This window comes from Pleurodeles waltl, chromosome 4_2, assembly GCF_031143425.1.
Source record: "Pleurodeles waltl isolate 20211129_DDA chromosome 4_2, aPleWal1.hap1.20221129, whole genome shotgun sequence".
In the NCBI taxonomy this organism is placed as follows: Eukaryota; Metazoa; Chordata; class Amphibia; order Caudata; family Salamandridae; genus Pleurodeles; species Pleurodeles waltl.
This window is the reverse complement of record NC_090443.1, coordinates 1,056,724,203-1,056,737,431: the sequence shown is the minus strand read 5'-3', so window position 1 is coordinate 1,056,737,431 and position 13,229 is coordinate 1,056,724,203. Positions and strand designations below refer to the sequence as shown.

The following is a 13,229-nucleotide window of genomic DNA, read 5'->3' as shown; positions in this document are numbered from 1 at the left end:
TCCCCCGGAGTGTGGATTGCCGCAGGGGTCCTCAATTAGTCCAACACTATTTAATATATATATGTCCGTCCATTGGCGGAGATCATCAAAACATACAGCTTTACAGCCATATCATACGTGGATGATACTCAAATAATCAAGCCTTTTGCATCAAATAGACAGGACCTCTGCCCTCCTTGACAAATCTTGAAGCACGTAGTTGACTTGATGGCTGCCAACAGCCTCAAACTTAATGGAGACAAAACTAAGGTGTTGATGGTAGGAAACAATCTGGCTCAGTGGTTTGAGCTTAACTGGCCTCTATGTCTGGGCATCAACCCAGTCATAAGGAAGAGGTGAAAAGCCTTGGAGTCTAGATCAATAAGAAGCCAACTGGGCCAACCCAGGTCTAAAAACTGATGGCCACTTGCTTCGGCCTCCTGTGAGGAGATTATTGAGCTGGTTGCCAAACTCAAACCGAAGGTTTGCAGTGGAAAGCTTGATTATTTCACTGCTTGGTTATGGAAACTCCTTACATCTAGAAAGTCCTTAATCAGCTATCAAAAGACTGCAAACTTTACAAAATGTGGCAGTTCTAACAGTGCTGAATATCCCAACATCTCAGCCAGTGACTGCCGCTAGGACGGCACTACACTGGCTTCCAGTATAGAAAAGGATTCACTTCAAACTGCTTGGCTGGCATATAAAGCAATATATAAAAAAGGAACTGCACTTATACAGGGATTATTGATATCCCATCATTCTTCAAGACCTCTGCGCTCATCAAATCAGCAACTACTTACAGTGCCAAGGATCAACAGGGCAAGAGCTGGAGGCCGCTCTTTCACCTTCATGGTTCCAAAGCTCTGGAATACCCTACCACTTCAAATCACAAGGACTGAATCTGAACTCCAATTCAGAAAATTGTTAAAAACTTTCTTGTTTACATAACGTAGCTTATCTAGTCAAGTATCTCAACTCTGCTTAGCGCTGGGAAGCCCTTAGGGTAGCCATGTGCTTTACAAATCCAGAAGACTAGACTAGACTTACAGTGACTTTATATTTAGGAAAAACCAATAAAAACCTAGACAATTCGCTAAAAAAAAACACAGTTACAGGGACTTTATAGTTAGGAAATAGAATGAAAAAAACCTTAGGAATTCACAGAAAAAACAAAGGTTACAGGGACATTACAATTATTCTCAGATTTAATACACACAAAACCATAGAAATTCAGCAGTTATAGTTACCTGAGCTAACGATAACGTACGCCCCCGCAATGCATTGCTTATGACCTCACATATTGCATCACTCATGACATGGTCAGTGACATCACTTCTGACATCTCATATTACATCATTGATGACACCATCCAGTGGGTGTAAGTGTTTCATACAGAGTTTGGAATCATCATGCCTTTCACGGCTCCTCCTTCACTGCCATGATGCGGTATCATCATCACCTTCTGCCCGGGGAGCCTGGTGTGCAATTCTACTCCAGCACTGGACAGGAATAATTGATTAACTCAAAGGATAAATGAGGTCAGATTCTAGTCGCTGAACACCAGGGCACAACTATTATCTCCTTGTGTAGTTACTACATACAAATACTGGACTTGAGTAAATTGGATGTGTGCAACAGCCACTATCTGAGTACCTTAAGTGATTGCCACTTGATTGGTTGACACTTAGCACGTAGTACATTTTGCCAAACACATGCCCTTTAAGTTCCCAGCCTCTCCCCCACTACTTTCAAGAGGCACCAAGATAGTTGTCACCAGACATAGCGCCACACAAACGCCCCACTACAGCCTAGAAGGCAGTACATGGCATGGCCACTCCCTGTTTCTTATGGCATATTCATGCCATGCCCAGGCACACTCACTGATTCTAGACTCCCAGAACCTCTGCCCATTCTCAAACCAGCCAGAACCCACATCGAAAAGGTCCTACAAATTACTTGGACTTCTTCACTGGAGCACCCTTGCCTGCAAATCTGGGATAAAGACCTCCTTTTCTGCTTTTGAAGCTTTTTCAGGCTGGACAGTCAGCACTGTTAACACCCCCAGACTCCTCGTCCCATCCCTGCTAGCCTTTGTAACTGAACGTAAATATATATTACCTAAGCCTTATATCTGTATTATTTAACTGCACTATAGCATCATTTCTATCTGTTACCAACAATCTTCCTTTGTGCCGCCATTTTGAAAGTGTATTGTTTCTTTTCAAAGGGCTTTTTTTAAATAAATACAAATAACATTCAAAAACAGTCTTGCAGATGGGGAGACAAGACTTTTTGATAAAGCTTTTTATTTTTCAGTTTCCTTCCATGAGCCCAGAGATTGATCAGCTCTTTCCCCTGGATGAAGTGGTCAGTCACAGCTTCCTGGTGAGGTGGAAGAGAGGTTTTCTGAGGTGACCGATGGCCCATTGGATGATGATCCAACTACAGCATATTTTCAGGTAAGAAGGGACGGGTCTTGTGTTCATTCGACTGCAGAAAGGCCTTCAGTTTGGGACGAGATTCCATCTTTTCTTTGAAGGCTTTCAGACGGGGGAAGCTATTCAGGCAGTCTGGGGCGATGAACAGATGGAAGAGAAGAATGTCCAGGAGATTGTAATCGGCAAAGGAGACCTGTCAAGTGGAAAAGACATCCAAGTGAGGAGGAGATCGCTCAAGAGATAAGAGATAGCAAAAGGTGTTCAGCAAAAGAGACCTTTTCAGAGGACAAGATAGGGAAGAAAAGTGACCCTCTGTGTGACCAGCATGAATAATAAGACAAAAATCAAAGGAGATCTGTTGATCTGTTAGTACCACCCTCAAAACAAACCATATCATACCTCAGCACTGGGTAAGCAACCACTGTGTGGTTAAAGGAAGGCGGAGAAAAGTCAGATGAATGGGCAGTAGTAAATGTTTCTTTCTAAGATAAAGAACAAGAGTATTCATAATCTGTGATCAAGGATCACAAATCTTAGATTCCTGTGTCTTTTGCATTTTCTGCAAGGGATTGTAAGAAGCATAAGATCGCATTGCATTCCTGGAAAAAAACACAAGGGATCTTTTGCAGCTCATCTTTAACCTACCCTACCCTTGATGACTCTGTTTATTTGGAGGGGAGGTCTCTAAATGAGAATACAAAAAGATTGAAGAATCAGCCCTAATAGAGAGAAAGAGAAAGGAAGAACACTATGGGAAAGGTGTCCTGTGAGGAGGAGACACTCAGGAAATTAAGGAATCACTGAGTGAACCTGAAGAGGACACCAAGGGACAAGAATGAGGAACAGGAGAAAAGGAAAGGTGATCTCACAGAAGAAGAAGAGGACACTGGAGATGGAGGAGTTGCCAAGGGGCAACAGAGAGTAACAGGAGAAAGGGGACCTGAAAGAAGATGAACAAAAGACCCATGAGATGAAGGAATCACCAAGAGTCAAGATCGAGTATTAGGGGGAAATGAAAGGAGACCTGTCAGAAGAAGAATGCACTGGAGATGAAGGAATCATCAAGAGGAACGTGTAATAAGAGAAAGGAAAAGAGACCTATGAGAGGAAGAGAACAATGGAGATGAAGGAAAAACCAAGGGACAAGATTGTGCAATGGAAAAGGAAAGTGGACCTGTCAGAAGCAGACAGATAGAACAGTTAAGTGAAGAAGATCCTTCTGAACAAGGGGACTCCTACGGCATGAGGCAGCCCCCGTGGTTTAAGACAGTGATGGAGAAAGGGAGAGTGATACAGCAACTGTATGGCAAATCAAGTAGAAGAAATGTATGGCGAAGGAGGGGAAGGAGCAGAAGAAATGGCAGAGATGAAGGAACTTTCCATAGAGACCACAGAGAGAGAGGGATGGAAAAGGGGAAGGACAAAGAGAATTTATCCAGAGATGAAGACACTGAGGAGAAAAAGGGAGTGGTCCATGGGACCGGAAAGAGATGGAAAACATGAATGAACAAAGCTAGTATCCCCTCATAACTACCCTCCCTGGTCTCTTCTGTTTCCGGTTTCCTAAACCCACACATATTGGTTAGGCCAAGAACACTATGGGGGTAATTTCAATCTCGGCTGTCTTTTCACAAGACCGCCGAGGGACCGCCGTGCTGAGACCGCCAGTGCTGGCGGCTTTCCGCTCGGCGAATTATGACTGCTGGCAGCCCTCCGTCCTTTTCCGGACAGAGAGCCGTCAGCAGCCATACTGGCGGACGGCGGGGAAGTGGAGGTTGCTCCACCGCCCGTCAACAGAACACCACACACCGAATCACGTTACGTGATTTGGCGTGGTGGTGTTCTGTTGATGGGGTGCTGGCGGCGGAGCAGCCACCATGGATCCCGTCCCCTCCCGGAGGATCAACGGACCAGGTAAGTTGATCGTCCGTTGGGGGGGGTGGGGCGGTGTTGTGTGTTGTGTGCGTGCATGGGGGTGTGCGTGTGAGTATGTAGAGGGGGTGTGTGAGTGCATGTATGCATGCGGGGGTGTTGTGTGTTTGGAAATGTGTGCGTGTCTGTCTGTATGTATGTCTGTATGGATGTGTGCGTGTATGACTGAATGTGGGTGTGCGTGTATGACTGTGTGTGTGGCTGTTGGCATGTTTGTTGGTGTGTGTGCGGGTATGTGTGTTGGTGGTGTCTGCGTGCGTGTCGGTGTGAGTCTGTATAGTGATGTTGGGGGCGGGAGTGGGGAGGGGGTCCTGCCACCTTTGGGGTGTGGCAGGGGACAGGGGGTGTCAGGGAAGGACTCGGGGGTGGGGGTGGGGGGTGAGGGAGACCCGTATCAGTGCCAGGGAAGGAATTCCCTGGCACTGATAGTGCTTACCGCCATGGATTTCATGGCGGTTCCCAACCCCATGACATCCATGGCGGTCAGCCGGGTCATGATACCGCCGGCGGTCTTATGACTGCCGCCGGGCTGGAGACCCAAGTCTCCAGCCCAGCGGTCGTCTCCGCCCTGGCGGTCGGATCGGAGAAGTGGGTGATGACCGCCATGGTCATGATTCCAATTTTTTTATCGCCAGCCTGTTGGCCGTAAGACCGCCGCTTCTCTGCCAACCGCCAAGGTTGTAATGAGGGCCTATATGCCCACTCTGCCACTGCGTGAATCAGTCATCCCCATGCTGTGTGAGGGAGCAACTGCATAGACCGTGGGTTCTCACAAACAAAGGGTGGTCTGTAGTGTGCCCGCTGGCCACACTGATGCCAGCAAGGTGGAAGTGGGGCTTTGTGAGGAGAGAGGTTAAGGTGGGTGCTATCGCTAGCTTGGAAGATTCAAGTGTTAATCAAGATGTAGCTTGTTTATTGAATTGAAATAAAATAGAATCCATTGCACAATGTGAAGCCAGAAAACGTGGGATCAATCCTGGCTTCCCCATTAGGCCAAGTTGTGTGATTCTAGACATTTGTCAAATTTTATTTTGCCTCTTTTTTCTTTGTTATGATATATAGGGCCACCTTCAAATACATGAGTTCAGGATATGCGCTGTACAAAACCTTCTCTCTTGAGTTTTATTTAACAAACTATAATGTTATCCATGTATAATAACAACCTAGACCACCCAAAGGCTCTATGTGGCAACTGACTTGCCACTATTGGCACTGTCAGGGTGGGCGGAGGCATTAACGTTTCTACCTTCATTTTTGAAAACTATCAGTTTGACAAATACTTCTAACCCCACTGATATCATCAGACGTCCTGGGGGAAAACACAGCTGCATATTCATGGAATATACTTTTTCAATTTTGGAGAGACTTTGGGCCTGGTTTAGAGTTTGATGGATGGGGTTACTCTGTCACACATGTTACAGATAACCCGTCCACCATATTACAATTCCATTATATCCCATGGAAATAGTAATACAGGGGATGGGATGTCTGTCACATTAATAACGGAGTAACCCGTCCGCCAACCTTTAAATCAGGCCCTTTATCATGTTTTTACACGTTTGTTGCAAAATGTCTTTATAAAAATAATGCTTTCCTAAAGTTGTGTTCCAGGACACCTTAGCGGCTTCTTCTCTTATAGTTCAGCTAGTGTAAATAAATGCTAGCTGTTTCTTCAATATCTTTCTGAATGTTACTGCTCGATCAAGCACACGGCAGCCCAGTGCAGTCGTTCTGCTGGGGCCACATGTGAAGGTCGGGAGGGCTGTATGAGGCCCCAGGTCATACTGTGAGAATCACTGGCATAGACCATACGCCCCTCTGTACCTGCCACTCTCTGTTACTCTGTACAGTCCTGCAGAGAAGACTCCACAGACCGCTCTCCCACTATGATGCAGGTTTACTAAGACTCATGCAGTGCTGGGTTGCATTCGCTTGGGAAATCATTTCGCTGTGTACGTTTGTGGCTCATGGATGCGCCATATTTACTATACACACACTACGATGCAAAGGTAAGGCACAATCTTAGTAAATCTGGCAGTAAATGTCTCTGTTACCAAAATGCATTGTAAGGGACAGTTCCATGGGACGATGAACTGGAAGTCTGCAGCGTTTTAGTTTTCCAAAGCCCAACCTCTCTTTTACCTGCAGGTTGGTGTCACCCCTTCAGAGGGCAATCATGGACCTTCAGCTTAGCTCACCGTGCTGCCAATGATGAATCCACTCGAGTTCTGGGAGAGAAGACGCTCAAAATTCCTCAGATGATTCGGCAGCTCTTCTAAGTACTTCTCTTTGTTGGTTTTCTGTGTTGAAATAAGCCAAACATTGAAATACCCAATAGGCACCACCAACAACTATCCATGCAAACAGACCAATATACATACAGGTAGCCGTATGCAGAACAGAAAACATACAGGTACCCAGCCAAAGAGACCAACAGACATTCAGGCACCTGTGTACCCAGACCAACAGAGACAGTCATGAGATTATACCAGCAGACACACAGACACAACGGTATAAAGACTATTAGAGATGCAGGCATCTGTGTATGCAGACCAACAACCCACAGAGAAATCCAAGCAAATAGACGAGCAGTCACACAAACACCACTGTACACAGAGCAGGCGTACACATGTCCATGTGCAATATTCAACATGCATATGGGCATTTATGTACAGTGAAAAACAGACTCACAGGTAGTCAAGCACACAGGCCTCCATAAGAACAGATACTCCTTGTACATCGACCAAAACTCTCACCCATGCGTGCAGACCTAACAATTTTAAGGCCCACAACCACATGCACCTACCAATGAGCACACACTAAACACACAGAGGAATCCAATTAAATAACTCTCTACAAAAGTACCCACACACATGCACAAGTGACGTTTCCAGAAAAATGTATATGTTATAGACAACATAGTCAACAACAAATGTATCGGCACTCATTTACACAGACCGACAAGCTCACAGGTGCTAATGCAAACAGACCAACCGACATACAGGTGTCTGTGTTCAAAGGTCAACAGCCAAACAGGTACCCATGCAAATAGACCAGCAGACATATAAGCATAAAAGTAACCGGCATTTGACTTGTCTCTTAAGGTTCAGGTATTGGACTGTGAGGCACTATGGCCACACCATAGATAAGGACGTATTAAATGTCTGCTGTGGCATTGTACTAACTGAGATTGGTGTTCAGTTGTGCACAGGAATGGATCCCGCAGGTCGGAATGGGCTACTCCTGGCCAGGAGCTTGCTTTGTACTTTTGGTAGTGCCAGGAGGATGCCATTCCTTATTACCCTTATAGAGATTGCGGATTCTATTTTCCTTTAGGTAAAGCAGACGAGAATTGTTGTACTTTGTGATATTTTGTTTATGCTAAGCAGAAGGGAGTGAAGTGAAAATCGCCCTCTGCTGTGTTGTGTGCTATATCATTTAGGTGTCATGCTGAGATTGGTTGTTCAGCTTTGATTGCAGTGCTAGGATTCATCGTTATGTCATTTGGTGCTGTACTGCAATTGGTTGGTTACATGGAGTCGCACTGGGATTGGGCATTTGTGTCAATGAATATCGCATTGTGATTTGCTGGAAACTGGTAGTCATTTAATTTGGGATAGAAACATTCTGTGTTTATTTTGTGTGAATAGGGAAACTAAGGGGCAGATTTAAGACCCCTAGTGCCTTCTTTGGCCACATTAGTGTCATTTGTTTTACACTAATGTGGCCCAACGAGGCCAAAATCGCAGTGCCAAATTTACAAAGTGGCACAATGCATACCTTGTGCCACTTGGTAACCCTTTGTGCTACATAATGCCTGCGCCAGGCATAATGTATGCAAAGGGGGTGTTCCCCCGTTAGGTGGGGGCTAAACAAATTGGCCAAGAACATCTATGAGATTTCTTTTCGTTATTTTTTTGGGTACTTTCAATGCCTGCTCAGAGAGTTATAAGAAGGCACACCATTGTTTACAAAGGGCTTTGCAGGATTAGCATCAACATTTTTGCAGTTAATCCTGTAGAGCTAACTAGCATCAAAGATTTTGACGCTAGTACTCTAACTACCGCCATGGTATGGAGCACACATGGTGGAGTTAGGGGGCGCAAAGGGGTGCAAGAAATATGATGTTGCACTGGGTGCAGTGCCATTTTTTTAAATCTGGCCCTAAATCTGTTTAAGTAAATAGCAAAATAGAAAAAATTGAGGAATGATGATGCATCTGCTTGCCAGGTTGAATAAGCTCCTTCGGAGAGCTCACCCATATGCAATATGGCCACTAATGTCGAACTTCACACAAGTGTTTGGAGTCAAACAATAAGATAACAGCGAGAGATGCGCATTTGCTATTTCCACTTTATGGCACGTTCAATGTGAGAAACATTGAAAATTTGGGAAAAGTGATGAATGCGATGAACCCTCACCCAAGACCCATGCAATTTGAAGCACATGAATACATGGGACATGCTGCACACAAAAAGGAAAAGCAGGTTGAAGGGGTCAAAAAAGAACGCAAGGCAACAGAGGTGATGAGAGAGTGTGCTTAAGGGCATGGGTCTTTATCCTGCAATTGTAAAGGAAGAGACCAGGCAAAAATACAGAGAAAGGGAGGTCGGGCGACAAGGGAGAGCCTGTGAATGAGAATGATACAGAAGATTAGTTCTTGGATGGTTTATTGATTTCCTGAACAACTCCATACAATGTTGTACCTCAATGTGTAGTGCAATCTCCACAGCAGAAGGGGGGCCTCATAGAAGGTGCAAGTGGCCCTTTGGCACAAGGACCCTCACAGGGATGTTTCCAACCTGCTACTTTGAGTCCATCTTGGTATGACCCTTGTACCTGTTATCACTACAGCTTTTTGCTTCTGAAACACAATCCCAATCAGAAGAGAGTTCCAAAAAAACATAGATGTAGTAAAATTAACAGCGGAATTTGAGGAGCTAGTGAAGCAGATTCTTGAATTAGACTTGATAAAAATGTTCATTGGGGCTGGGGTTATGTTCTTGAGTGGAGAGACCACAAGATACACCTGTGAAGCACATGCTAGATTGGGGGAGTTGGCTGAGGATTTTGGAATTGATCTGAATGAAAGTAAGAGCATGCAAACAAATTTCAGGATGGTGAAGACAGATGGTGAATTAAAGAAAATGAGATTGGCAAGTTTGAAAGGGCATGTTAAGGAGTTGTGTGGGACATTGTGGCCAGAATGTTAGGAAGATTTAGAGAATGCTGGCGGGAATCAGAATGTAGTGGGAATTCTGAGGATGGCATCTGGCTGTGAGCAGATGGAGAGCCGAGAGCAAGCTGGCACCGCTCTTTTACTTGGTGTACTTGTTACTAAAATAAAGTATGTGCACAACTTACCTGTTCTGGATTACTCCCGTACAGCGCACTTAACAAGTTGGGGGAAAGCAATACAGTGTGGGACAAAGTAAAAAAATAGAAGAATTAATGGTTGAAGCGGGAAGGGAATAGGATGAAAAAGAGAGGGGGAACAGGAGGAATGTACGTGAGAGCTAGTGTGAGTGACTCAGAGGTTGGAGAGTTCCTGTTGACAGAGGTACACGGAGGTGAGTATGTCCATGTGCTCTGGAGTCACTCTGATCTTATTTATTCACACATCAGTTTCCAAAGTTAAGAAAGAATCCAGACAAATGGTGCACCGAGGTTGAAAGGATTGTAAAAATCTTAAAGGTGCTTTCGGTTTGAAATTGCTGTCCCCAAGGATTTGTTGGCAGAATGCAATGTAGTTGCGGATTGGCCCAATAATGAACCACAGAGAGGCCCAGATGAATGTGCATTCTCCTGCTCTCATATAACCAGGTACTTCCTCATTTCAAAATGAAGGTCCCTCGGAAAGATCTAGATTCGTTCAAAATAACCAGGACAAATTCACAGTCTAAAGAGTTGGTGCATGTTTATTATAGGAGGTTGATGCACGTTTTCAGACAGCGTAGTGGCATTGAAAATCCAGAAAGGGAGAATCTTGGTGGATTCCTGTCCCAGTGCATACTCAGGTTGCGTACAGAAATTAGTTCCCATATAGAGCAAAATGTAATTTGTTGGCAGTCAAAGCCACTAGATGAGATTGTTGGCTGTGCAAAATATTGCACTGACAATTTGGAAGCAAAGCAAAAGACGATTAAGTATCAATTCATATAAACACATACAAAGCTGGTTCAAAAAGGATGTGACAGATTCAGGGTTTAATTCTATTCCCTGTGTCGGTGCAGAGTTGGTTTTCAAGGTGGTGTTCAGCTGGTGTAGACAGGGAATTTTGGTCCGCGAGGTACAGCCCAAGGGCTGGCTACCTACTCAAATACAGGGATGGACATAAATATGTTGAAGAAAACCACTGCTTACCATATTTGTAACAAGGTGGGTCACTGGAAGTGAGAATGAAGGCTGAACCCAAATTGAGTAAAAAGTATATTCAAAATAGAAAGCAAAAGTGAATGCAGTGCCAATGCAGAATAAGTTCAAATGTAATTTAATGCTAATGTGCTCCAAGCCTATTGAGGCAACAAAATATGGGAAACAGAAGGTACAGTCTAAATCCAAACTCTACAGTGCAGCAGAACCAACCCTTTCATATTTGCTGAAAATTTCTAACAGTTCCTAGTTTTTGACAGTCCAATTGGACTGGGTACTAATCAGTCACAATGACGGTGCCTGGGAGGGGAAGAGGAATGCCTACTTGGAACAGTTCTAGAAGTAGACCAGAGTCAACCATAAGTGGAGAGAAAAGTAAATTACCATTCTGTATCATTTTTAATCGATAATGATGCCACCCACTACATTGTGAGAACAGTAGAGGTCCCAAATCTAACCCTCTAGGGAAATCAAGTCCAAGTTGTAGGCATCCACAACAGAGTATGAACCCAATTTCAACTAAAGTCCCTGTAATGATAGGTTTCCTTGAAAAAGTCCATCAGTTTGTAATATGTGACTCTAGTCCAGTAAACACGCTGGGGAGGGATTTAATCTGCAAAATGAAGGGGGTAGATTTTAAATTGAAAACATGAGGAACAGCAGTTGGGTTGCTCCCAGTTCTAACCAAGGAAGACTTACCTCCTGACTTATAATGTACAGTAAAATAGGAAGTCTGGGATTTTACAGGCAAAAACATTAATTGATTAAAAATATCAATGCAATGAGAATCAAAGTGAGACCTAATCCAGGGTATCCCTTAATGCCTCAATGTAACCTCACCCCTGAGCATGGGCAGGAATCACTCCTGTCATCAGATCCATTATTATCTTGAAGAAAGTGCTAGTGAGACCTTGCAACTCACCAGAGATGGGTTTGGAAAAACAAAACAAGAGATGGTGGATCGGTCAGGACCTTAGAAATGCGAACCAAATGTTAGTCCCGTGACGTTTCGTGGTAATGAATGCTGCAGAGAATCTCTTTCAGATTCCAGGTGATGCAGAGTATTTCTCGTTCATTGATCTTTGTCGAGCGTTCTTTTCCATTCCTTTACATCAGGATGGCCAACTACTTTTTGCTTTTTTTTAGAAAACTGTTGTGTGGTGTAGAGTCCCACAGGAGTATACAGAAAGCCCCTTAATCTTTATTCATGCATTAAAGAGAAATCTGGAGACCTTCCAGCTGCCTTGCAGTTTGGTTTTAGTGCTGTGCATTGATAACCCATTGGTGGTGTCAATATCTTGAGAGGCCTGCAAACAAGAGACAATTGCATTGTTGAGTCACTTTGCAGAGAACAGACACAAGGTGCGCCCTTCAAAATGCAGTACTGCCAGAGGAAGATTCTCTACTCGGGACACCACCTTGAGAAAGAAGCTAGCAAACTTCCCAAAGAACACATCTCCATAATCCTAAGAATGAACACCCCCCACGACACAGATAAAAGTCAGAATGTTCCTGCGAATGGTGGGCAACTGTTTCAGTGGATTCCCATCTTCTATGTTGTCCCACACTCCCTCACCCTTGTGTTCTTGCAGATCCCAAGTTACATTTACACATACATGTTGCACAGCAGTGCATGGTTTAACCCCTTAGCTACTGGGCCTTTTCCCCTTCAAGTGCTGAGCCCTTTTTGACTATTTTGGGGTAGTTCACACTTAGGCTTCCTTAACGTTTTGTCCTCATAAGGTATCCAAGCAAAGTGTGCATCTTTTTTTTCCAACATCCTGGAGACTCTAAACGTACCCAGGGTTTGTGGATTCCCCTTGAGGGGACTCAGAAAATAGGTAAAATAGAGCTAAGTTTTCAGTCTTTTTGAAAAAGTAGGAAAAAGTGCTCCAGATGAGTGTATTTTCTTTTTCCTAAAAATGGCATCAACCAAAGGCCTTTTGTGCTAAAGTTAGCACTGCCCCAGCTTTTAGGAACATGCATAGGTGAATCAATCTAACTATTTACCACAGTTTTGGCTTTTTTCAAATAGGCAGACAGTTTTCTTATTGTTGTGCTTTCCACCTGCACCTATTTTCAGGTAGAAACCAGTGTGAAACCTAGGGGTGGTCGAGGAAAGCTATGGATTTCTGAAAAGTAGACAGAATTCTAACTTCAGAAAGAGGTCATCTATGTATATCCCTCAAGGTTTTCCTAAATAAACTAAGTCCCTCATTATGTCCTTGGAGGTCTTATGTGTCAACGGGTCCGGTAAACCCATCCAAATGTGTCAACGGGTCTAGTAAACCCATCAAAATGTGTCAACATGCCTAGTAAACCCATCCAAATGTGTCAACAGGTCTACTAAATCCATCCAAATGTGTCAACAAGGCTAGTAAACCCATTCTAATGTGTCAACAGGTCTAGTAAACCCATCCAAATGTGACAACAGGTCTAGTAAACACATCAAAATGTGTTACTAGGTCTAGTAAATCCATCCTAATGGGTCAATAGTTCTAGTAA

At 44.1% G+C, this 13,229-nt stretch overlaps 1 protein-coding gene across 1 annotated transcript in view; it reads right to left on the bottom strand.

The window, feature by feature from the left end:
- Nucleotides 1–2,271: 2,271 nt before the first annotated feature.
- Nucleotides 2,272–13,229, bottom strand: part of LOC138293744 (glutathione S-transferase P 1-like) — a 49,303-nt gene continuing 38,345 nt past the window's right edge. The window contains exons 6-7 of the mRNA XM_069233081.1: nt 6,551–6,652; nt 2,272–2,613 (exon numbers count right to left, since the gene is read on the bottom strand). Of these exons, the coding sequence (XP_069089182.1) occupies nt 2,425–2,613; nt 6,551–6,652 (291 nt within the window). The 3' untranslated portion in view covers nt 2,272–2,424. The remainder of the gene's footprint in view (nt 2,614–6,550; nt 6,653–13,229) is intronic.